The sequence below is a fragment of the Zonotrichia albicollis genome, chromosome 32, assembly GCF_047830755.1.
Source record: "Zonotrichia albicollis isolate bZonAlb1 chromosome 32, bZonAlb1.hap1, whole genome shotgun sequence".
In the NCBI taxonomy this organism is placed as follows: Eukaryota; Metazoa; Chordata; class Aves; order Passeriformes; family Passerellidae; genus Zonotrichia; species Zonotrichia albicollis.
Window position 1 is genome coordinate 1,295,077 of NC_133850.1, and position 27,356 is coordinate 1,322,432.

At 46.7% G+C, this 27,356-nt stretch overlaps 1 protein-coding gene across 1 annotated transcript in view; it reads right to left on the reverse strand.

Annotated features, from left to right (window-relative positions):
• The window catches only part of DNMT1 (DNA methyltransferase 1), a 98,494-nt gene that overhangs the window by 56,439 nt on the left and 14,699 nt on the right, over positions 1-27,356 (reverse strand). The window contains 6 exon segments of the mRNA XM_074530099.1: positions 7,953-8,140; positions 12,706-12,857; positions 14,695-14,787; positions 19,524-19,642; positions 23,469-23,578; positions 23,701-23,784. Of these exon segments, the coding sequence (XP_074386200.1) occupies positions 7,953-8,140; positions 12,706-12,857; positions 14,695-14,787; positions 19,524-19,642; positions 23,469-23,578; positions 23,701-23,784 (746 nt within the window).

The following is a 27,356-nucleotide window of genomic DNA, read 5'->3' on the forward strand; positions in this document are numbered from 1 at the left end:
GCTTTTTTTGCCCCAAAACTTCACCTCTTGCCCAAGGTGACCTCACCCACCTCAATGAGATCCCTCACAAGAACCCCCAAATTTTGGGCCGATTTCCCCGACATTGACACCACGGAACCCAAACCCCTGATGGGATTTTGATGGGATTTTTCCCGATTTTGGCTTTTTTTGCCCCAAAACTTCACCTCTTGCCCAAGGTGACCTCACCCACCTCAATGAGATCCCTCACAAGAACCCCCAAATTTTGAGATTTCCCCGACATTGACACCGCGGAACCCAAACCCCTGACGGGATTTTCGTGGGAATTTTCCCGATTTTGGCTTTTTTTGCCCCAAAATTTCACCTCCTTCCCAGGGGTGACCTCACCCACCTCAATGAGTTCCCTCACAAGAACCCCCAAATTTTGGCCCAATTTCCCCGACATTGACACCGCGGAACCCAAACCCCTGACGGGATTTTGGTGGGAATTTTCCCGATTTTGGCTTTTTTTACCCCAAAACTTCACCTCTTGCCCAAGGTGACCTCACCCACCTCAATGAGTTCCCTCACGAGAATCCCCCCAAATTTTGGGCCGATTTCCCCGACATTGACACCACGGAACCCAAACCCTTCCGGATTTTCATGGGAATTTTCCCGATTTTGGCTTTTTTTGCCCCAAAACCTCCCCTCCTTCCCAGGGGTGACCTCACCCACCTCGATGAGTTCCCTCACGAGAATCCCCCCAAATTTTGGGCCGATTTCCCCGACATTGACACCACGGAACCCGAACCCCTGATGGGATTTTGATGGGAATTTTTCCCGATTTTGGCTTTTTTTGCCCCAAAACTTCACCTCCTTCCCAGAGGTGACCTCACCCACCTCAATGAGATCCCTCACAAGAATCCCCCCAAATTTTGGGCCGATTTCCCCGACATTGACACCACGGAACCCAAACCCCTGACGGGATTTTCGTGGGAATTTTTCCCGATTTTGGCTTTTTTTGCCCCAAAACTTCACCTCTTGCCCGGGGTGACCTCACCCACCTCAATGAGTTCCCTCACAAGAACCCCCAAATTTTGAGATTTCCCCGACATTGACACCGCGGAACCCGAACCCTTCCGGATTTTCGTGGGATTTTTCCCGATTTTGGCTTTTTTTGCCCCAAAACTTCACCTCCTGCCCAGGGGTGACCTCACCCACCTCGATGAGATCCCTCACAAGAACCCCCCCAAATTTTGGGCCGATTTCCCCAACATTGACACCGCGGTACCCAAACCCCTGACAGGATTTTGATGGGATTTTGGTGGGATTTTTCCCGATTTTGGCTTTTTTTGCCCCAAAACCTCCCCTCCTTCCCAGGGGTGACCTCACCCACCTCAATGAGTTCCCTCACAAGAACCCCCAAATTTTGAGATTTCCCCGACATTGACACCACGGAACCCAAACCCTTCTGGATTTTGGTGGGAATTTTTCCTGATTTTGGCTTTTTTTGCCCCAAAACCTCCCCTCCTTCCCAGGGGTGACCTCACCCACCTCGATGAGTTCCCTCATGAGAATCCCCAAATTTTGGGCCGATTTCCCCGACATTGACACCGCGGAACCCGAACCCCTGATGGGATTTTGGTGGGAATTTTCCCGATTTTGGCTTTTTTTGCCCCAAAACCTCCCCTCCTTCCCAGGGGTGACCTCACCCACCTCGATGAGTTCCCTCATGAGAATCCCCCCAAATTTTGAGATTTCCCCGACATTGACACCACGGAACCCAAACCCTTCCGGATTTTCGTGGGATTTTTCCCGATTTTGGCTTTTTTTGCCCCAAAACTTCACCTCTTGCCCAAGGTGACCTCACCCACCTCGATGAGTTCCCTCACAAGAACCCCCAAATTTTGGGCCGATTTCCCCGACATTGACACCGCGGAACCCAAACCCCTGACGGGATTTTCGTGGGAATTTTCCCGATTTTGGCTTTTTTTACCCCAAAACCTCCCCTCCTTCCCAGGGGTGACCTCACCCACCTCGATGAGTTCCCTCACGAGAATCCCCCAAATTTTGGACCGATTTCCCCGACATTGACACCACGGAACCCAAACCCTTCCGGATTTTCATGGAATTTTCCCGATTTTGGCTTTTTTTGCCCCAAAACCTCCCCTCCTTCCCAGAGGTGACCTCACCCACCTCAATGAGATCCCTCACGAGAACCCCCAAATTTTGGGCCGATTTCCCCGACATTGACACCACGGAACCCAAACCCTTCCGGATTTTCATGGGAATTTTCCCGATTTTGGCTTTTTTTGCCCCAAAACTTCACCTCTTGCCCAAGGTGACCTCACCCACCTCGATGAGTTCCCTCACGAGAACCCCCAAATTTTGGGCCGATTTCCCCAACATTGACACCGCGGAACCCGAACCCTTCTGGATTTTGATGGGATTTTTCCCGATTTTGGCTTTTTTTGCCCCAAAACTTCACCTCCTTCCCAGAGGTGACCTCACCCACCTCAATGAGTTCCCTCACGAGAATCCCCCCAAATTTTGGGCCGATTTCCCCGACATTGACACCGCGGAACCCGAACCCTTCCGGATTTTGGTGGGAATTTTCCCGATTTTGGCTTTTTTTGCCCCAAAACCTCCCCTCCTTCCCAGGGGTGACCTCACCCACCTCAATGAGATCCCTCACGAGAATCCCCCCAAATTTTGGGCCGATTTCCCCAACATTGACACCGCGGAACCCAAACCCTTCTGGATTTTGATGGGATTTTTCCCGATTTTGGCTTTTTTTGCCCCAAAACCTCCCCTCCTTCCCAGAGGTGACCTCACCCACCTCGATGAGTTCCCTCACAAGAACCCCCAAATTTTGAGATTTCCCCGACATTGACACCGCAGAACCCAAACCCCTGACGGGATTTTGATGGGAATTTTTCCCGATTTTGGCTTTTTTTGCCCCAAAACTTCACCTCCTTCCCAGGGGTGACCTCACCCACCTCAATGAGTTCCCTCACAAGAACCCCCAAATTTTGGGCCGATTTCCCCGACATTGACACCGCGGAACCCAAACCCCTGATGGGATTTTGATGGGAATTTTCCCGATTTTGGCTTTTTTTGCCCCAAAACTTCACCTCTTGCCAGAGGTGACCTCACCCACCTCAATGAGATCCCTCACAAGAACCCCCAAATTTTGAGATTTCCCCAACATTGACACCACGGAACCCAAACCCCTGATGGGATTTTGGTGGGATTTTTCCCGATTTTGGCTTTTTTTGCCCCAAAACTTCACCTCTTGCCCAAGGTGACCTCACCCACCTCAATGAGATCCCTCACGAGAATCCCCCCAAATTTTGGGCCAATTTCCCCGACATTGACACCACGGAACCCAAACCCCTGATGGGATTTTCGTGGGATTTTTCCCGATTTTGGCTTTTTTTGCCCCAAAACTTCACCTCTTCCCAGAGGTGACCTCACCCACCTCAATGAGATCCCTCACGAGAATCCCCCCAAATTTTGGGCCGATTTCCCCAACATTGACACCACGGAACCCAAACCCCTGATGGGATTTTGGTGGGAATTTTTCCCGATTTTGGCTTTTTTTGCCCCAAAACCTCCCCTCCTTCCCAGGGGTGACCTCACCCACCTCGATGAGTTCCCTCACGAGAATCCCCCCAAATTTTGGGCCGATTTCCCCAACATTGACACCGCGGAACCCAAACCCCTGACGGGATTTTCGTGGGAATTTTCCCGATTTTGGCTTTTTTTACCCCAAAACTTCACCTCTTGCCCAAGGTGACCTCACCCACCTCGATGAGATCCCTCATGAGAATCCCCCCAAATTTTGGGCCGATTTCCCCGACATTGACACCGCGGAACCCAAACCCTTCCGGATTTTGATGGGATTTTTCCCGATTTTGGCTTTTTTTGCCCCAAAACTTCACCTCTTGCCCAAGGTGACCTCACCCACCTCGATGAGATCCCTCACGAGAACCCCCCCAAATTTTGAGATTTCCCCAACATTGACACCACGGAACCCAAACCCCTGACGGGATTTTCGTGGGAATTTTCCCGATTTTGGCTTTTTTTGCCCCAAAACTTCACCTCTTGCCCAAGGTGACCTCACCCACCTCGATGAGATCCCTCACAAGAACCCCCAAATTTTGAGATTTCCCCAACATTGACACCGCGGAACCCAAACCCTTCCGGATTTTCGTGGGATTTTTCCCGATTTTGGCTTTTTTTGCCCCAAAACCTCCCCTCCTTCCCAGAGGTGACCTCACCCACCTCGATGAGATCCCTCACAAGAACCCCCAAATTTTGGGCCAATTTCCCCGACATTGACACCACGGAACCCAAACCCCTGACGGGATTTTGGTGGGAATTTTTCCCGATTTTGGCTTTTTTTGCCCCAAAACTTCACCTCCTGCCCAGGGGTGACCTCACCCACCTCGATGAGATCCCTCACAAGAACCCCCAAATTTTGGCCCAATTTCCCCGACGGAACCCAAACCCCTGATGGGATTTTGATGGGATTTTTCCCGATTTTGGCTTTTTTTACCCCAAAACCTCCCCTCCTTCCCAGGGGTGACCTCACCCACCTCGATGAGTTCCCTCACAAGAACCCCCAAATTTTGAGATTTCCCCAACATTGACACCACGGAACCCAAACCCCTGACGGGATTTTCGTGGGAATTTTCCCGATTTTGGCTTTTTTTGCCCCAAAACTTCACCTCTTGCCAGAGGTGACCTCACCCACCTCAATGAGTTCCCTCACAAGAATCCCCAAATTTTGGCCCAATTTCCCCGACATTGACACCACGGAACCCAAACCCCTGATGGGATTTTGATGGGAATTTTCCCGATTTTGGCTTTTTTTGCCCCAAAACTTCACCTCCTGCCCAAGGTGACCTCACCCACCTCAATGAGATCCCTCACGAGAATCCCCCCAAATTTTGGGCCGATTTCCCCAACATTGACACCACAGAACCTGAACCCCTGATGGGATTTTGATGGGATTTTGGTGGGATTTTTTCCCGATTTTGGCTTTTTTTGCCCCAAAACCTCACCTCTTGCCCAAGGTGACCCCGGCCAGCTTGATGAGGTCCCTCACAAGAACCCCCAAATTTTGGGCCGATTTCCCCGACATTGACACCACGGAACCCAAACCCCTGATGGGATTTTGATGGGATTTTGATGGGAATTTTTCCCGATTTTGGCTTTTTTTGCCCCAAAACCTCCCCTCCTTCCCAAGGGTGACCTCACCCACCTCAATGAGTTCCCTCACAAGAACCCCCAAATTTTGGGCCGATTTCCCCAACATTGACACCACGGAACCCAAACCCCTGATGGGATTTTGGTGGGATTTTTCCCGATTTTGGCTTTTTTTGCCCCAAAACTTCACCTCTTGCCAGAGGTGACCACACCCACCTCGATGAGATCCCTCACGAGAACCCCCCCAAATTTTGGGCCGATTTCCCCGACATTGACACCACGGAACCCAAACCCCTGATGGGATTTTGGTGGGATTTTTCCCGATTTTGGCTTTTTTTGCCCCAAAACCTCCCCTCCTTCCCAGGGGTGACCTCACCCACCTCAATGAGATCCCTCACAAGAACCTCCCCAAATTTTGGGCCGATTTCCCCGACATTGACACCACGGAACCCAAACCCTTCCGGATTTTGGTGGGATTTTTCCCGATTTTGGCTTTTTTTGCCCCAAAACCTCACCTCTTGCCCAAGGTGACCTCACCCACCTCAATGAGTTCCCTCACAAGAACCCCCAAATTTTGAGATTTCCCCAACATTGACACCGCGGAACCCAAACCCCTGACGGGATTTTGATGGGATTTTTCCTGATTTTGGCTTTTTTTGCCCCAAAACCTCCCCTCCTGCCCAGGAGTGACCTCACCCACCTCGATGAGATCCCTCACGAGAACCCCCCCAAATTTTGGCCCAATTTCCCCGACATTGACACCGCGGAACCCAAACCCCTGATGGGATTTTGGTGGGAATTTTCCCGATTTTGGCTTTTTTTGCCCCAAAACTTCACCTCCTTCCCAGAGGTGACCTCACCCACCTCGATGAGTTCCCTCACGAGAATCCCCCCAAATTTTGGGCCGATTTCCCCGACATTGACACCGCGGAACCCGAACCCCTGATGGGATTTTGGTGGGAATTTTTCCCGATTTTGGCTTTTTTTGCCCCAAAACTTCACCTCCTTCCCAGAGGTGACCTCACCCACCTCGATGAGTTCCCTCACAAGAACCCCCAAATTTTGGGCCGATTTCCCCAACATTGACACCGCGGAACCCAAACCCCTGACGGGATTTTCGTGGGATTTTTCCCGATTTTGGCTTTTTTTGCCCCAAAACCTCCCCTCCTGCCCAGGGGTGACCTCACCCACCTCAATGAGATCCCTCACAAGAATCCCCCCAAATTTTGGGCCGATTTCCCCGACATTGACACCGCGGAACCCAAACCCTTCCGGATTTTGGTGGGATTTTTCCCGATTTTGGTTTTTTTTGCCCCAAAACTTCACCTCCTGCCCAGGGGTGACCTCACCCACCTCGATGAGATCCCTCACAAGAACCCCCAAATTTTGGGCCGATTTCCCCGACATTGACACCGCGGAACCCGAACCCTTCCGGATTTTCGTGGGATTTTTCCCGATTTTGGCTTTTTTTGCCCCAAAACCTCACCTCTTGCCCAAGGTGACCTCACCCACCTCGATGAGATCCCTCACAAGAACCCCCAAATTTTGAGATTTCCCCGACATTGACACCGCGGAACCCAAACCCCTGACGGGATTTTCGTGGGAATTTTCCCGATTTTGGCTTTTTTTGCCCCAAAACCTCCCCTCCTTCCCAGGGGTGACCTCACCCACCTCAATGAGTTCCCTCACAAGAACCCCCAAATTTTGGCCCAATTTCCCCGACATTGACACCGCGGAACCCAAACCCCTGATGGGATTTTGGTGGGAATTTTCCCGATTTTGGCTTTTTTTGCCCCAAAACCTCCCCTCCTTCCCAGGGGTGACCTCACCCACCTCAATGAGATCCCTCACAAGAACCCCCAAATTTTGAGATTTCCCCGACATTGACACCACGGAACCCGAACCCTTCCGGATTTTGGTGGGAATTTTCCCGATTTTGGCTTTTTTTGCCCCAAAACTTCACCTCTTGCCCAGTGGTGACCTCACCCACCTCGATGAGTTCCCTCATGAGAATCCCCCCAAATTTTGGGCCGATTTCCCCGACATTGACACCGCGGAACCCAAACCCTTCCGGATTTTCGTGGGATTTTTCCCGATTTTGGCTTTTTTTGCCCCAAAACTTCACCTCCTTCCCAGAGGTGACCTCACCCACCTCAATGAGATCCCTCACAAGAATCCCCCCAAATTCTGAGATTTCCCCGACATTGACACCACGGAACCCAAACCCCTGACGGGATTTTCGTGGGAATTTTCCCGATTTTGGCTTTTTTTGCCCCAAAACTTCACCTCTTGCCCAAGGTGACCTCACCCACCTCGATGAGTTCCCTCACAAGAACCCCCAAATTTTGGGCCGATTTCCCCGACATTGACACCGCGGAACCCAAACCCTTCCGGATTTTCGTGGGATTTTTCCCGATTTTGGCTTTTTTTGCCCCAAAACCTCACCTCTTGCCCAAGGTGACCTCACCCACCTCAATGAGATCCCTCACAAGAACCCCCAAATTTTGGCCCGATTTCCCCGACATTGACACCGCGGAACCCAAACCCCTGACGGGATTTTCGTGGGAATTTTCCCGATTTTGGCTTTTTTTACCCCAAAACCTCCCCTCCTTCCCAGGGGTGACCTCACCCACCTCAATGAGTTCCCTCACGAGAATCCCCCAAATTTTGGGCCGATTTCCCCGACATTGACACCACGGAACCCAAACCCCTGATGGGATTTTGGTGGGATTTTGGCGGGAATTTTCCCAATTTTGGCTTTTTTTGCCCCAAAACTTCACCTCTTGCCCAAGGTGACCCCGGCCAGCTTGATGAGGTCCCTCATGCAGGGCGTGATGAGCACCGGGGGCTCGTCGCTGTCGCCGGCCTCGTCGTAGCTCTCCACCTGCTCCACCACGAACTGCGCGTGCCGCAGCAGCGAGTCCTCCGTGAAACGGTTGAAGTTGAGCCCGGCCGGCGGCACCGTGGTCTGGGGGGACGGGTGGGGATGGTTGGAGATGGTTTGGGGATGGTTGGAGATGGTTTGGGATGGTTGGAGATGGTTGGGAGATGGGTGGAGATGTTTGGAGATGTTTGGAGATGTTTGGACATGGGGATGGTTTGAGATGGTTTGGGATGGTTTGAGATGGTTCAGAAGGGTTGGAGATGGTTGGGGATGGTTGGGATGGTTGGGATGGTTGGAGATGGTTTGAGATGGTTTGGGATGGTTGGACATGGGGATGGTTGGAGATGGTTGGGATGGTTGGAGATGGTTGGAGATGGTTGGGGATGGCTGGAGATGGTTGGGATGGTTGGGGATGGTTGGAGATGGTTTGGGATGGTTGGAGATGATTTGGGATGGTTCAGAAGGGTTGGAGATGGTTGGAGATGGTTGGAGATGGTTGGGGATGGTTGGAGATGGTTTGGGATGGTTGGAGATGATTTGGGATGGTTCAGAAGGGTTGGAGATGGTTGGAGATGGTTGGAGATGGTTGGGGATGGTTGGGGATGGCTGGGGATGGCTGGAGATGGTTTGGGGATGGTTGGAGATGGTTGGAGATGGTTTGGGATGGTTTGGGATGGTTGGACATGGGGATGGTTGGAGATGGTTGGAGATGGTTGGAGATGGTTTGGGATGGTTCAGAAGGGTTGGAGATGGTTGGAGATGGTTTGAGATGTTTGGAGATGGTTGGAGATGGTTGGAGATGGTTGGAGATGGTTTGGGGATGGTTGGAGATGGTTGGGGATGGTTGGAGATGGTTGGGATGGTTGGAGATGGTTGGGGATGGTTTGAGATGGTTGGGAGATGGGTGGAGATGTTTGGAGATGTTTGGAGATGGTTGGGATGGTTTGGGATGGTTGGGAAGGGCTGGAGATGGTTTGGGATGGTTGGACATGGGGATGGTTTGAGATGGTTTGGGATGGTTGGAGATGGTTGGAGATGGTTGGGAAGGGCTGGAGATGGTTGGGGATGGTTTGGGATGGTTGGAGATGGTTGGAGATGGTTGGAGATGGGGATGGTTGGAGATGGTTTGAGATGTTTGGAGATGGTTGAAGATGGCTGGAGATGGTTGGGGATGGTTGGAGATGGTTTGGGATGGTTGGAGATGGTTGGGGATGGTTGGGGATGGTTGGAGATGGTTGGAGATGGGGATGGTTGGAGATGGTTTGAGATGTTTGGAGATGGTTGAAGATGGCTGGAGATGGTTGGGGATGGTTGGAGATGGTTTGGGATGGTTGGAGATGGTTGGGGATGGTTGGAGATGGTTGGAGATGGTTGGGGATGGTTGGAGATGGTTTGAGATGGTTCAGAAGGGTTGGAGATGGTTGGGAAGGGTTGGGATGGTTGGAGATGGTTGGGGAGGGCTGGAGATGGCTGGAGATGGTTGGAGATGGTTGGGGAGGGTTGGGATGGTTTGGGATGGTTGGACATGGGGATGGTTTGAGATGGTTTGGGATGGTTGGAGATGGTTGGGATGGTTGGAGATGGTTTGAGATGTTTGGAGATGGTTGGAGATGGTTTGGGATCGTTGGAGGTGGTTGGGGATGGTTGGAGATGGGGATGGTTGGAGATGGATTAGGATGGTTGGGATGGTTGGACATGGGGATCGTTGGAGATGGTTGGAGATGGTTTGGGATGTTTGGAGATGTTTGGAGATGGTTGGGGATGGTTGGAGATGGTTGGAGATGGTTGGAGATGGGGATGGTTGAAGATGGTTTGAGATGGTTGGGGATGGTTGGAGATGGTTGGGGATGGTTGGAGATGGTTGGGGATGGTTGGAGATGGTTCAGAAGGGTTGGAGATGGTTGAAGAAGGTTGGAGATGGTTTGGAATGGTTGGGGATGGTTGGGATGGTTGGGATGGTTGGAGATGATTTGGGATGGTTCAGAAGGGTTGGAGATGGTTGAAGATGGTTGGAGATGGTTTGGGATGGCTGGGGATGGTTGGAGATGGTTTGGGATGGTTCAGAAGGGTTGGAGATGGTTTGGAGATGGTTTGGGATGGTTGGAGATGTTTGGAGATGGTTGGGAAGGGCTGGAGATGGTTTGGGATGGTTGGAGATGGTTGAAGATGGCTGGAGATGGTTGGGGATGGTTGGAGATGGTTTGGAATGGTTGGAGATGGTTGAAGATGGCTGGAGATGGTTGGGGATGGTTGGAGATGGTTTGAGATGTTTGGAGATGGTTGAAGATGGCTGGAGATGGTTGGAGATGGTTTGGGATGGTTGGAGATGGTTTGAGATGGTTCAGAAGGGTTGGAGATGGTTGGGAAGGGTTGGGATGGTTGGAGATGGTTGGGGAGGGCTGGAGATGGCTGGAGATGGTTGGAGATGGTTGAAGATGGTTTGAGATGTTTGGAGATGGTTGGGGAGGGTTGGGATGGTTTGGGATGGTTGGACATGGGGATGGTTTGAGATGGTTTGGGATGGTTGGAGATGGTTTGAGATGTTTGGAGATGGTTTGAGATGTTTGGAGATGGTTGGAGATGGTTTGGGATCGTTGGAGGTGGTTGGGGATGGTTGGAGATGGGGATGGTTGGAGATGGATTAGGATGGTTGGGATGGTTGGACATGGGGATCGTTGGAGATGGTTGGGATGGTTTGGGATGGTTGGAGATGGTTTGGGGATGGTTGGAGATGGTTGGGGATGGTTGGGGATGGTTTGGGATGGTTGGAGATGGCTGGAGATGGTTGGAGATGGTTTGGGATGGTTGGAGATAGTTTGAGATGGTTGGGGATGGTTGGAGATGGTTTGAGATGTTTGGAGATGGTTGGGGATGGTTGGGATGGTTTGGGATGGTTGGGAATGGTGGGGGACGGCTGGGGATGGTTGGAGATGGTTTGGGATGGTTGGAGATAGTTTGAGATGGTTGGGGATGGTTGGAGATGTTTGGAGATGGTTGGAGATGGGGATGGTTGAATATGGTTTGAGATGTTTGGAGATGGTTGGAGATGGTTGGGATGGTTTGGGATGGTTTGAGATGTTTGGAGATGGTTGGAGATGGTTGGGATGGTTTGGGATGGTTGGGAATGGTGGGGGACGGCTGGGGATGGTCTCTGATCCCTCCCCAGATCACCCATTCCAAGGGTCACCAAGGTTGGGAAGGGTTGAGATGATTGGAGATGGCTGGAGATGGTTGGGAAAGGCTGGAGATGGTTGAAGATGGTTGGAGATGGGGATGGTTGGAGATGTTTGGAGATGGCTGGGAAGGGTTGAGATGTTTGGAGATGGAGATGTTTGAAGATGTTTGGAGATGTTTGGAGATGGCTGGAGATGGTTGAGATGGTTGAGATGGTTGGAGATGGGGATGATTGGAGATGGTTGAGATGGTTGGAGATGGTTGGGAATGGTTGGGGATGGCTGGGACGCTTTGGGATGGTTGGAGATGGCTGGAGATGTTTGGAGATGGTTGGGAATGGTTGGGAAGTGTTGGAGATGGTTGGGAATGGTTGGGAAGGGTTTGAGATGGAGATGGTTGAGATGGTTGGAGATGGTTAGGAATGGTTGGGGATGGCTGGGACGCTTTGGGATGGTTGGAGATGGGGATGGTTGGAGATGGCTGGAGATGTTTGGAGATGGTTGGAGATGGTTGGGAGATGGCTGGAGATGGTTGGAGATGGTTGGAGATGGTTGGAGATGGTTTGGGATGGTTAGAGATGGTTGTGGATGGGGATGGTTGGAGATGGTTGGAGATGGAGATGTTTGGAAATGTTTGGAGATGGTTGGGACGGTTGGAGGCTTTTGGAGATGTTTGGAGATGGTTGGAGATGGCTGGAGATGTTTGGAGATGGTTGGAGATGGCTGGAGATGGTTTGAGATGGTTCAGAAGGGTTGGAGATGGTTGAAGATGGTTTGAGATGTTTGGAGATGTTTGGAGATGGTTGGAGATGTTTGGAGATGGTTGGAGATGTTTGGAGATGGTTGGAGATGGTTTGAGATGTTTGGAGATGTTTGGAGATGGTTGGAGATGTTTGGAGATGGTTGGAGATGTTTGGAGATGGTTGGAGATGGTTGGAGATGGTTGGACATGGTTGGAGATGGTTGGAGATGGTTGGAGGTAGAGCTGGCTGGAGATGTTTGGAGATGTTTGGAGATGTTTGGAAATGGTTGGGATGGTTGGAGATGTTTGGACATGGTTGGAGATGGTTGGAGATGTTTGGGACATTTGGAGGTGTCTGTGACCCTTTGGGATGGATGGAGATGTTTGGAGATGGAGATGTCTGGAGATGTTTGGAGACGTTTGGAGATGTTTGGAGATGGTGGTGGATGAAGATGTTTGGAGATGTTTGGAGATGTTTGGAGATGGTTGTGGATGGAGATGTTAGGAGACGTTTGGAGATGGTTGGAGATGTTTGGAGATGTTTGGAGATGGAGATGTTTGGAGATGTTTGGAGACGTTTGGAGATGGTGGTGGATGGAGATGTTTGGAGATGTTTGGAGATGTTTGGAGATGGTTGTGGATGGAGATGATTGGAGATGTCTGGAGATGTTTGGAGATGTTTGGGACGTCAGGAGGTGTCAGTGACCCTTTGGTGACCACCCCAGCCCCGTCACCTCGATCCTGTTGAGCAGGTCCTCGTAGGTGACGTCGCGGTTGTTCTGCAGGAACTCCACCACGATCTTGCTCATGTAGATCTTCTCCTGCATCAGCGCGAACGTGGCCGCGTACTCGGGGCTGGGCTCCATCAGGATGTAATCGGCAAAGGCTGGGGAAAAAACAAAATTGGGAAAATTTGGGGGAAAAAACCAAAATTGGGGGAATTTGGGAAAAAAAACCAAAATTGGGGGAATTTGTGGGAAAAAAAAACCCCAAAATTGGGGGAAAAACCCCAAAATTGGGGGAAAAAAAACCCAAAATTGGGAAAATTTGGGAAAAAATGGGGGGAAAAAAACCCCAAAATTGGGAAAATTTGGGGAAAAATGGGGGAAAAAAACCCCAAAATTGGGAAATTTGGGGAAAAAAACCAAAATTGGGGGAATTTGAGGAAAAAAAAACCCCAAAATTGGGGGAAAAAAACCCAAAATTGGGGGAAAAAAACCCCAAAATTGGGAAAATTTGGGAAAAAATGGGGGGAAAAAAAACCCCAAAATTGGGGAAATTTGGGAGAAAAAAAACCCCAAAATTGGGGGAATTTGGGGGAAAAAAACCAAAATTGGGGGGATTTGGGGGAAAAAAACCAAAATTGGGAAAATTTGGGAAAAAATGGGGGGAAAAAAAAACCAAAATTGGGAAAATTTGGGGAAAATAAACCAAAATTCAGGGAATTTGAGGAAAAAAAAAACCCAAAATTGGGGGAAAAAAACCCCAAAATTGGGGGAATTTGGGGGAAAAAAACCCCAAAATTGGGAGAATTTGGGGAAAAAAAAAAACCAAAATTGTGGGAATTTGGGGAAAAAAAACCCCAAAATTGGGGGGATTTGGGGGAAAAAAACCAAAATTGGGAAAATTTGGGGGAAAAAAAACCAAAATTAGGGGGATTTGTGGGAAAAAAAAACCCCAAAATTGGGGGAAAAAAACCCCAAAATTGGGGGAATTTGGGGGAAAAAACCCCCAAAATTGGGAGAAAAAAACCCCAAAATTGGGGGAATTTGGGAGAAAAAAAACCCCAAAATTGGGGGAATTTGGGGGAAAAAAAAACAAAATTGGGGGAATTTGGGGAAAAAAAACCCCAAAATTGGGGGTATTTGGGGAAAAAAAAAACCAAAATTGGGGGAATTTGGGGAAAAAAAACCCCCAAAATTAGGGGAAAAAAAAACCAAAATTGGGGGAATTTGGGGGAAAAAAAACCCCAAAATTGGGGGTATTTGGGGAAAAAAAAACCCCAAAATTGGGGGAAAAAACCCCAAAATTGGGGGAATTTGGGAAAAAAAAAACCAAAATTGGGGGGATTTGGGGAAAAAAAAACCCCAAAATTGGGGGAATTTGGGGAAAAAAAACCCCAAAATTGGGGGTATTTGGGGAAAAAAAAAACCCAAAATTGGGGGAATTTGGGGAAAAAAACCCCCCAAAATTAGGGGAAAAAAAACCCAAAATTGGGGGAATTTGGGGGAAAAAAAACCCAAAATTGGGGGTATTTGGGGAAAAAAAAACCCCAAAATTGGGGGAATTTGGGGAAAAAAAAAACCAAAATTGGGGGGATTTGGGGAAAAAAAAAAAAAAAACAAAATTGTGGGAATTTGGGGAAAAAAAACCCCAAAATTGGGGGAAAAAACCCCAAAATTGGGGGAATTTGGGGAAAAAAAACCCCAAAATTGGGGGGATTTGGGGAAAAAAAAAAAAAACCAAAATTGTGGGAATTTGGGGGAAAAAAAACCCAAAATTGGGAGAATTTGGGGAAAAATTGGGGGTTTTGGTTGAAAAAACCAAAATTGGGGGAAAAAAACCCCAAAATTGTGGGAATTTGGGGAAAAAAAAACCCAAAATTGGGGGGATTTGGGGAAAAAAAAAACAAAATTACCCAAAAAAGCCCCAAATTCTCCCAAAGTCCCTCCTCCCCTCAAAAAAACCCCAAAAAACCCCAAAACCCCAAATTTTGCCCTGACCTGTGCTGAAGCCGATCAGCGCCTTCTCGCCGCCGTCGAAGCCGGTGATCCACCAGGCGTTGATGGGACCCAACTTCCGGGCTCGCACCCCGCCTGCAAAATCCCAAAAAACAGCAAAAATCAGGAAAATCAGTCCTGGAAAATGGGGAAAAATCAAAATCTGAAACCCCCCCCGAAAATCAGGAAAATCCTGGAAAATGGGAAAGAAATCAAAATCTGAAACCCCCCCCAAAAATCAGGAAAATCAATCCTGGAAAATGGGGAAAAATCAAAATGGGAAACACCCCCCGAAAAATCAGGAAAATAAATCCTGGAAAATGGGGAAAAAAATCAAAATGGGAAACACCCTCGAAAATTAGGAAAATTCTGGAAAATGGGAGAAAAACAAAATGGGAAACACCCCCCGAAAATCAGGAAAATAAATCCTGGAAAATGGGAAAAAATCAAAATGGGAAACACCCCCCAAAAATTAGGAAAATCCTGGAAAATGGGAAAAATCAAAATGGGAAACCCCCCCCGAAAATCAGGAAAATAAATCCTGGAAAATGGGGGAAAAATCAAAATGGGAAACACCCCCCGAAAATCAGGAAAATTCTGGAAAATGGGAAAAAACCCAAAAAACAACAAAAATCAGGAAAATCAATCCTGGAAAATGGGAAAAAATCAAAATGGGAAACCCCCCCCAAAAATCAGGAAAATCCTGGAAAATGGGGAAAAAAATCAAAATGGGAAACCCCCCCCGAAAATTAGGAAAATCCTGGAAAATGGGGAAAAATCAAAATGGGAAACACCCCCCGAAAAATCAGGAAAATAAATCCTGGAAAATGGGGAAAAAAATCAAAATGGGAAACCCCCTCGAAAATTAGGAAAATCCTGGAAAATCCTGGGAAAAAAATCAAAATGTGAAACCCCCCCCCAAAAATCAGGAAAATTCTGGAAAATGGGAAAAAACCCAAAAAACAACAAAAATCAGGAAAATTCTGGAAAATGGGGAAAAAATCAAAATGGGAAAAAGGCCAAAAAAACCCCCAAAAATCAGGAAAATTCTGGAAAATGGGGAAAAGGCCAAAAGAAACCCAAAAATCAGGAAAATCCTGGAAAATGGGAAAAAATCAAAATCTGAAACCCCCCCCGAAAATCAGGAAAATCCTGGAAAATGGGGAAAAATCAAAATGGGAAACACCCCCGAAAAATCAGGAAAATTCTGGAAAATGTGAAAAACCACAAAATGGGAAACCCCCCCCAAAAATCAGGAAAATCCTGGAAAATGGGAGAAAAACAAAATGGGAAACCCCCCCCGAAAATCAGGAAAATCCTGGAAAATGGGGAAAAAAATCAAAATGGGAAACCCCCCCCGAAAATCAGGAAAATCCTGGAAAATGGGAGAAAAACAAAATGGGAAACACCCACCCAAAAATCAGAAAAATTCTGGAAAATGGGAAAAAAAACAAAATGGGAAACCCCCCAAAAAATCAGGAAAATCCTGGAAAACGGGGAAAAAAATCAAAATGGGAAACCCCCCCCGAAAATCAGGAAAATCCTGGAAAATGGGGAAAAAATCAAAATGTGAAACCCCCCCCGAAAATCAGGAAAATAAATCCTGGAAAATGGGGAAAAATCAAAATGGGAACCCCCCCCGAAAATCAGGAAAATTCTGGAAAATGGGAAAAAAATCAAAATGGGAAACACCCCCCAAAAATTAGGAAAATCCTGGAAAATGGGAAAAATCAAAATGGGAAACCCCCCCCGAAAATCAGGAAAATAAATCCTGGAAAATGGGGGAAAAATCAAAATGGGAAACACCCCCCGAAAATCAGGAAAATCCTGGAAAATCCTGGGAAAAAAATCAAAATGGGAAACCCCCCCCGAAAATCAGGAAAATTCTGGAAAATGGGAAAAAACCAAAAAAACAACAAAAATCAGGAAAATTTTGGAAAATGGGGAAAAGGACAAAAGAAACCCAAAAATCACGAAAATTCTGGAAAATGGAAAAAAAACCAAAATGTGAAACCCCCCCTGAAAATTAGGAAAATCCTGGAAAATGGGAAAAATCAAAATGGGAAACCTCCCCCTAAAAATCAGGAAAATTCTGGAAAATGGGGAAAAAACACAAAAAACAACAACAATCAGGAAAATTTTGGAAAATGGGGAAAAGGCCAAAAGAAACCCAAAAATCAGGAAAATTCTAGAAAATGGGAAAAAAAGCAAAATGTGAAACCCCCCCTGAAAATTAGGAAAATCCTGGAAAATGGGAAAAATCAAAATGGGAAACCTCCCCCCAAAAATCAGGAAAATTCTGGAAAATGGGGAAAAAACACAAAAAACAACAACAATCAGGAAAATTCTGGAAAATGGGAAAAAAATCAAAATGGGAAACCCCCCCCCAAAAATCAGGAAAATCCTGGAAAATGGGAAAAATCACAAAATGGAAAAAAGCCCAAAAATGTGAAAAACGTCAAGATGAGAAAAACCCCAAAATCTGGAAAACCTCAAAATCCAAAAAAGCCCAAAATCTTAAAAAGCCCAAAATGTGAAAAAGCCCAAAATCCAAAAAACCCTAAAACCCCCAAAATCTGAAAACCCCCAGAAAACTCAAAACCCCCAAAAACCCCCAAAATGTGAAAAACCCCAAAATCCTAAAAACCCCAAAATCTGAAAACCCCCAAAAATCCCAAAATGTGAAAAACCCCAAAATCTCAAAACCCCAAAAACCCCAAAATTTCAACACCCCCAAAACCCCCAAAATCTCAAAAACCCCAAAAACCCCAATATGTGAAAAACCCCAAAAACCCCAAAATCTCAAAGACCCAAAACCCCCAAAAACCTCAAAACCCCAAAAACCCCAAAACCCCCAAATCTCAAAACCCCAAAAACCCCCAAAAACCCCAAAATCTCAAAACCCCAAAACCCCAAAACCCCCAAAAACCCCAAAACCCCAAAAACCCCAAAATGTGAAAAACCCCAAAGTCTCAAAACCCCCAAAATCTCAAAACCCCCAACCCCAAAAACCCCAAAACCCCAAAACTCCCAAAAACCCCAAAATGTGAAAGACCCCAAAAACCCCAAAACCCCAAAATCCTAAAAACCTCAAAATCCCCAAAAACCCCAAAATGTGAAAAACCCCAAAACCCCAAAACCCCCAAAGCCCCCAAAAACCCCAAAACCCCCAAAAACCCCAAAACCCCAAAATGTGAAAAACCCCAAATCTGAAAACCCCCAAAATGTGAAAAACCCCAAAACCCCCAAAAACCCCAAAATCTGAAAAACCCCCAAAACCCCCAAAACCTGAAAACCCCCAAAAACCCCAAAATGTGAAAAACCCCAAAAACCCCAAAACCCCCAAAAAACCCCAAAAACCCCCCAAAAACCCCAAAACCCCAAAATCTGAAAACCCCTGAAAACCCCAAAACCCCCAAAAAACCCCAAAACCCCAAAATCTGAAAACCCCCAAAAACCCCAAAATGTGAAAAACCCCAAACCCCCAAAAACCCCAAAATCTGAAAACACCCAAAAACCCCAAAAACCCCAAAACCCCCAAACCCCCAAAATGTGAAAAACCCCAAAGTCTCAAAACCCCCAAAATCTCAAAACCCCCAAAACCCCAAAACCCCCAAAAACCCCAAAATCTGAAAAACCCCAAAAACCCCAAAACCCCAAAAACCCCAAAATGTGAAAAACCCCAAAATCTCAAAAACCCCAAAAACCCCAAAAACCCCAAAATGTGAAAAACCCCAAAATCTCAAAACCCCAAAAACCCCAAAATCTGAAAAACCCCAAAAACCCCAAAATCTCAAAACCCCAAAACCCCAAACCCCCAAAAACCCCCAAAAACCCCAAAATCTCAAAACCCCAAAACCCCAAACCCCCAAAAGACCCCAAAATGTGAAAAACCCCCAAACCCCCAAAAAACCCCAAAAACCCCAAAATGTGAAAACCCCCAAAACCTCCAAAAACCCCAAAATTTCAAAAACCCCAAAACCTCCAAAAACCCCAAAACCCCAAACCCCCAAAATGTGAAAAACCCCAAAACCTCCAAAAACCCCAAAATCTCAAAACCCCCAAAACCCCAAAACCCCCAAAAACCCCAAAATCTCAAAACCCCCAAAAACCCCAAAACCCCAAAAACCCCAAAATGTGAAAGACCCCAAAAACCCCAAAAACCTCAAAAAACCCCAAACCCCCAAAATGTGAAAAACCCCAAAGTCTCAAAACCCCCAAAATCTCAAAACCCCCAAAACCCCAAAACCCCCAAAAACCCCAAAATCTGAAAAACCCCAAAAACCCCAAAATCTGAAAAACCCCAAAAACCCCCAAAAACCCCAAAATTTCAAAAACCCCAAAAACCCCCAAAAACCCCAAAATTTCAAAAACCCCAAAAACCCCAAAAACCCCAAAATGTGAAAAACCCCAAAATCTCAAAACCCCAAAAACCCCAAAATCTGAAAAACCCCAAAAACCCCAAAATCTCAAAACCCCAAAACCCCAAACCCCCAAAAACCCCCAAAAACCCCAAAATCTCAAAACCCCAAAACCCCAAACCCCCAAAAGACCCCAAAATGTGAAAAACCCCCAAACCCCCAAAAAACCCCAAAAACCCCAAAATGTGAAAACCCCCAAAACCTCCAAAAACCCCAAAATCTCAAAACCCCAAAACCCCAAACCCCCAAAACCCCCAAAATCTCAAAACCCCAAACCCCCAAAAAACCCCAAAAACCCCAAAATGTGAAAACCCCCAAAACCTCCAAAAACCTCAAAATTTCAAAAACCCCAAAACCTCCAAAAACCCCAAAAACCCCAAACCCCCAAACCCCAGATTGGGGTTCCCTGACCGTCCAGGCTGGGGTTGTCGTCGTAGATGGGTTTGACGACGCCGCTGAAGTAAAGCTCGATGTTGCGCTCGATGAGGCCGGAGTCGAACGGACACAGGTGGCCACGCTTGTCATAGACACTGCGGGACAGGGAGTGACATCATCAGTGACATCATCAGTGACATCATCAGTGACATCATCAGTGACATCATCAATGACATCAATGACATCATCAGGTGACACCATGGAGAGGTGACACCATGGGGAGTCGAACGGACACAGGTGGCCACGCTTGTCATAGACACTGTGGGACAGGGGGTGACGTCATCAGTGACATCATCAGTGACATCATCAGTGACATCATCAGTGACATCAGTGACATCATCAGTGACATCATCAGTGACATCAATGACATCAATGACATCAGTGACATCAGTGACACCATGAGGAGGTGACACCATGGGGAGTCGAACGGACACAGGTGGCCACGCTTGTCATAGACACTGTGGGACAGGGAGTGACGTCATCAGTGACATCATCAGTGACATCATCAGTGACATCATCAGTGACATCATCAGTGACATCAGTGACATCATCAGGTGACATCAGTGACACCATGGAGGTGGCACCATGGAGACACCATAGAGTGTTAAAGGGACACAGGTGGCCACGCTTGTCATAGACGCTGTGGGACAGGGAGGGACAGAGGTGACATCATCAGTGACATCATCAGTGACACCATGGAGAGGTGACACCATGGGGAGTTGAAGGGACACAGGTGGCCCCGCTTGTCATACACGCTGTGGGACAGGGGGTGACACCATCAGTGACATCATCAGTGACATCAGTGACATCATCAGTGACATCATCAGTGACATCAATGACATCAATGACATCATGGAGAGGTGACACCATGGGGAGTCGAAGGGACACAGGTGGCCACACTTGTCATACACACTGCGGGGGGGACAGCGGTGACATCGTCAGTGACATCAGTGACATCATCAGGTGACATCATCAGTGACATCAGTGACATCAGTGACATCAATGACATCATCAGGTGACATCAGTGACACCATGGAGGTGGCACCATGGAGACACCATAGAGTGTTAAAGGGACACAGGTGGCCCCGCTTGTCATACACGCTGTGGGACAGGGAGGGGACAGCGGTGACATCATCAGGTGACATCAGTGACATCAATGACATCATGGAGAGGTGACACCATGAGGTGACACCATGGAGAGGTGACACCATGAAGAGTTGAAGGGACACAGATGTCCCCTCTTGTCATACACACTGCAGGACAGGGAGGGGACACTGGTGACACCATGAGGTGACACCATGGAGAGGTGACACCATGGAGGTGGCACCATGGAGAGTTGAAGGGACACAGATGTCCCCTCTTGTCATAGACACTGCAGGACAATGAGGTGACATCAGTGACACCATGGAGGTGACACCATGGACAGGGAGGTTCTCAACTGAAGGAGGTGACACCATGGGGAGGTGCCACCATGGGGAAGTGACACCATGGGGAGGTGATACCACAGAGGTGACATTAGTGACACCACAGGGAGGGGACACCATGAGGGGACACCATGGAGGTGCCACCAAGGGCAGGTGCCACCATGGACAGGGACATTCTCATCTGAAGGAGGTGCCACCATGGGGAGGTGACACCACAGGAAGGTGACACCATGGACAGGGACGTTCTCACCTGAAGGAGGTGCCACCAAGGGGAGGTGACACCATGGGGAGGTGATACCACAGAGGTGACATTAGTGACACCACAGGGAGGGGACACCATGAGGGGACACCATGGAGGTGCCACCAAGGGCAGGTGCCACCATGGACAGGGACATTCTCATCTGAAGGAGGTGCCACCATGGGGAGGTGACACCACAGGAAGGTGACACCATGGACAGGGACGTTCTCACCTGAAGGAGGTGCCACCAAGGGGAGGTGACACCACAGGAAGGTGACACCATGGAGGTGCCACCAAGGATGGGACGTTCTCACCTGAAGGAGGTGACACCAAGGGCAGGTGCCACCATGGAGATGTGACACCATGGGGAGGTGCCACCATGGGGAGGTGACACCATGGCCAGGACGTTCTCACCTGAAGGAGGTGACACCACAGGAAGGTGACACCATGGGGAGGGGACACCATGGGGAGGTGACACCAAGGACAGGTGCCACCATGGGTAGGTGCCACCATGGAGGTGCCACCATGGAGGTGCCACCAAGGACAGGATGTTCTCACCTGAAGGAGGTGCCACCATGGGTAGGTGCCACTATGGAGAGGTGACACCACAGAGGTGACACCAATGGGAGGTGACACCATGGGGAGGTGACACCATGGGGAAGTGACACCATGGGGAGGTGACACCATGGGGAGGTGCCACCATGGACAGGGACGTTCTCAACTGAAGGAGGTGCCACCATGGGGAGGTGACACCAATGGAAGGTGACACCATGGAGAGGTGCCACCACTGGAAGGTGACACCATGGACAGATGCCACCATGGGGAGGTGACACCATGGACAGGGACGTTCTCACCTGAAGGAGGTGCCACCAAGGGGAGGTGACACCACAGGAAGGTGACACCATGGAGGTGCCACCAAGGATGGGACGTTCTCACCTGAAGGAGGTGACACCAAGGGCAGGTGCCACCATGGAGATGTGACACCATGGGGAGGTGACACCATGGGGAAGTGACACCATGGACAGGGATGTTCTCACCTGAAGGAGGTGACACCATGGGCAGGTGACACCATGGAGGTGCCACCACAGGAAGGTGACACCATGGAGTGGTGACACCATGGGGAGGTGACACCATGGACAGGGACGTTCTCACCTGAAGGAGGTGACACCAAGGGGAGGTGCCACCATGGGGAGGTGACACCAATGGAAGGTGACACCATGGGGAGGTGACACCATGGACAGGGACGTTCTCACCTGAAGGAGGTGCCACCATGGAGGTGCCACCATGGGGAAGTGACACCATGGACAGGGAAGTTCTCGACTGAAGGACGTGACACCAAGGGGAGGTGCCACCATGGAGGTGCCACCATGGGGAGGTGCCACCATGGACAGGGACGTTCTCACCTGAAGGAGGTGACACCATGGGCAGGTGCCACCATGGAGGTGCCACCAATGGAAGGTGACACCATGGGTAGATGACACCATGGGTAGATGACACCATGGGGAGGTGCCACTATGGAGAGGTGACACCACAGAGGTGACCCCAATGGGAGGTGACACCATGGAGAGGTGACACCATGGAGGCGACACCATGGAGACACCATGGAGATGTGACACCATGGGTAGATGACACCATGGGGAGGTGACACCATGGAGGTGCCACCAAGGGCAGGACATTCTCAACTGAAGGAGGTGACACCAAGGGCAGGTGCCACCATGGAGGTGCCACCATGGACAGGGACGTTCTCACTTGAAGGAGGTGACACCAAGGGGAGGTGCCACCATGGGGAGGGGACACCAATGGGAGGTGACACCATGGGGAGGTGACACCATGGACAGGGACGTTCTCACCTGAAGGAGGTGCCACCATGGAGGTGCCACCATGGACGGGACGTTCTCACCTGAAGGAGGTGACACCATGGGCAGGTGCCACCATGGGGAGGTGACACCAATGGAGAGGTGCCACCATGGAGGTGACACCATGGAGAGGTGACACCATGAGGAGGTGACACCATGGGTAGGTGCCACCAAGGACAGGACGTTCTCACCTGAAGGAGGTGACACCAAGGGGAGGTGCCACCATGGGGAAGTGACACCATGGACAGATGCCACCATGGGGAGGTGACACCAAGGACAGGACGTTCTCACCTGAAGGAGGTGACACCAAGGCCAGGTGCCACCATGGGGAGGTGCCACCAAGGAGGTGCCACCATGGGGAGGTGCCACCATGGAGGTGCCACCAAGGATGGGACGTTCTCACCTGAAGGAGGTGACCTTGTGCTGGGGCAGGTCCTCGTAGCTCTCGAACCCGTCCTCGTTGGCGTCGAAGATGGACAAGCGCTCGTCCGTCAGCATCTCCGGCTCCTCCAGCTGCGTTTGGGCCAAAAAAAACCCAAAAAAAACCCCAAAAAATTTAAAAAAATTTTTAAAAAATGGGATTTAGGGATCTTTTGGATTTCCCTGATTTCAGGGAAAGAATTTTGGGTCCTTACGGCGTCGTCGGGGTCCCCTTGGAAGAATTTGAGGTCGGGGTCATCCAGGTACTGCCGGCAGTCCGGGCATTTCGGGGGGGTGGTCTGGGGGAGGAGCAGAATTCCCAAAATTATTCCCAAAATTATTCCCAAAATTAGCCAGGAATTCAAAAATTCAAAATTCAAAAATCCCCCCAAAAAAATTTGGGGTTTCACATCAGAACCAGCTTTGCCCAAAGTTATTCCCAGAATTATCCAGGAATTAAAAAAATCAAAATTAAAAAATCCCCAAGATTTTCTCAAAGTTATTCCTGGAATTCTCCAGGATTTTGGGAAAATTTCGGGTTTCACATCAGAATCAGATTTTCCCAAAGTTATTCCCAAAATTATCTAGGAATTCAAAAATTCAAAATTCAAAATTAAAAAATCCCCCCCAAAAAATTTGGGGTTTCACATCAGAACCAGCTTTGCCCAAAGTTATTCCCGGAATTATCCTGGATTTTGGGGAAAATTTGGGGTTTCACATCAGAATCAGAATTTCCTAAATTATTCCCAAAATTAGCCAGGAATTAAAAATTCAAAATTAAAAAATCCCCCCAAAAAAATTTGGGGTTTCACATCAGAACCAGCTTTTCTATTCCTGGAATTATCCAGAAATTTAAAAATTCAAAATTAAAAAATCCCCAAAAAAAATTTGGGGTTTCACATCAGAATCAGAATTTCCTAAATTATTCCCAAAATTAGCCAGGAACTAATAAATTAAAAATTAAAAAATCCCCAAAAAAATTTGGGGTTTCACATCAGAACCAGCTTTTCTATTCCTGGAATTATCCAGAAATTTAAAAATTCAAAATTAAAAAATCCCCCCCAAAAAATTTGGGGTTTCACATCAGAATCAGAAATTCCTAAATTATTCCCAAAATTATCCAGGAATTAAAAAATTCAAAATTAAAAAATCCCCAAAAACAAATTTGGGGTTTCACATCAGAACCAGCTTTGCCCAAAGTTATTCCCGAAATTATCCAGGAATTAATAAATTAAAAATCAAAAATTAAAAATTAAAAATTCAAAAATTAAAAATTAAAAATTAAAAAATCCCCAAGCTTTTCCCAAAGTTATTCCTGGAATTATTCTGGAGATAAAAAATTCAAAATTAAAAAATCCCCAAAAAAATTTGGGGTTTCACATCAGAATCAGATTTTCCCAAAGTTATTCCTGGAATTATCCAGGAATTAAAAAAATCAAAATTCAAAATTCAAAAATCCCCCCCAAAAAATTTGGGGTTTCACATCAGAACCAGCTTTGCCCAAAGTTATTCCCAAAATTAGCCAGGAATTAAAAAAATCAAAATTAAAAAATCCCCAAGCTTTTCCCAAAGTTATTCCTGGAATTCTCCAGGATTTTGGGAAAATTTGGGGTTTCACATCAGAATCAGATTTTCCCAAAGTTATTCCCAAAATTATCTAGGAATTCAAAAATTCAAAATTCAAAATTAAAAAATCCCCCCCAAAAAATGTGGGGTTTCACATCAGAACCAGCTTTGCCCAAAGTTATTCCCGGAATTATCCTGGATTTTGGGGAAAATTTGGGGTTTCACATCAGAATCAGAATTTCCTAAATTATTCCCAAAATTAGCCAGGAATTAAAAATTCAAAATTAAAAAATCCCCCCAAAAAAATTTGGGGTTTCACATCAGAACCAGCTTTGCCCAAAGTTATTCCCAGAATTAGCCAGGAATTCAAAAATTCAAAATTCAAAAATCCCAAAAAAATTTGGGGTTTCACATCAGAACCAGCTTTGCCCAAAGTTATTCCCGGAATTATCCTGGATTTTGGGGAAAATTTGGGGTTTCACATCAGAATCAGAATTTCCCAAAATTATTCCCAAAATTAGCCAGGAATTAATAAATTCAAAATTAAAAAATCCCCCAAAAAATTTGGGGTTTCACATCAGAACCAGCTTTTCTATTCCTGGAATTATCCAGAAATTTAAAAATTCAAAATTAAAAAATCCCCAAAAAAATTTTGGGGTTTCACATCAGAATCAGAATTTCCTAAATTATTCCCAAAATTAGCCAGGAACTAATAAATTAAAAATTAAAAAATCCCCAAAAAAATTTGGGGTTTCACATCAGAACCAGCTTTGCCCAAAGTTATTCCCAAAATTATCCAGGAATTAAAAAATTCACAATTAAAAAATCCCCAAGCTTTTCCCAAAGTTATTCCTGGAATTATTCTGGAGATAAAAAATTCAAAATTAAAAAATCCCCAAAAAAATTTGGGGTTTCACATCAGAATCAGATTTTCCTAAAGTTATTCCCGGAATTATCCAGGAATTAAAAAAATCAAAATTCAAAATTCAAAAATCCCCCCCAAAAAATTTGGGGTTTCACATCAGAACCAGCTTTGCCCAAAGTTATTCCCAGAATTATCCAGGAACTAAAAAAATCAAAATTAAAAAATCCCCAAGCTTTTCTCAAAGTTATTCCTGGAGTTATTCTGGAATTAAAAAATTCAAAATTAAAAAATCCCCAAAAAAATTTGGGGTTTCACATCAGAATCAGCTTTGCCCAAAGTTATTCCCGAAATTATCCAGGAATTAATAAATTAAAAATTAAAAATTAAAAATTAAAAAATCCCCAAGCTTTTCTCAAAGTTATTCCTGGAGTTATTCTGGAATTAAAAAATTCAAAATTAAAAAATCCCCAAAAACAAATTTGGGGTTTCACATCAGAATCAGAATTTCCTAAATTATTCCCAAAATTATCCAGGAATTAAAAAATTAAAAAATCCCCAAGCTTTTCCCAAAGTTATTCCTGGAATTCTCCAGGATTTTGGGAAAATTTCGGGTTTCACATCAGAATCAGATTTTCCCAAAGTTATTCCCAAAATTATCTAGGAATTAAAAAATTCAAAATTCAAAATTAAAAAATCCCCCCCAAAAAATTTGGGGTTTCACATCAGAACCAGCTTTGCCCAAAGTTATTCCCGGAATTATCCTGGATTTTGGGGAAAATTTGGGGTTTCACATCAGAATCAGAATTTCCTAAATTATTCCCAAAATTAGCCAGGAATTAAAAATTCAAAATTAAAAAATCCCCCCAAAAAAATTTGGGGTTTCACATCAGAACCAGCTTTTCCCAAAGTTATTCCCGGAATTATCCAGGAATTAATAAATTAAAAATCAAAAATTAAAAATTAAAAATTAAAAAATCCCCAAGCTTTTCTCAAAGTTATTCCTGGAATTATCCAGAAATTAAAAAATTCAAAATTAAAAAATCCCCAAAAACAAATTTGGGGTTTCACATCAGAACCAGCTTTTTTCTGGAATTATTCCTGGAATTATCCAGGAATTAAAAAATTCAAAATTAAAAAATCCCCAAGCTTTTCCCAAAGTTATTCCTGGAATTCTCCAGGATTTTGGGAAAATTTCGGGTTTCACATCAGAATCAGATTTGCCCAAAGTTATTCCCAAAATTAGCCAGGAATTAAAAAATTAAAAAATCCCCAAGCTTTTCTCAAAGTTATTCCTGGAATTATCCAGGAATTAAAAAATTCACAATTAAAAAATCCCCAAGCTTTTCTCAAAGTTATTCCTGGAATTATTCTGGAATTTAAAAATTCAAAATTAAAAAATCCCCAAAAACAAATTTGGGGTTTCACATCAGAACCAGCTTT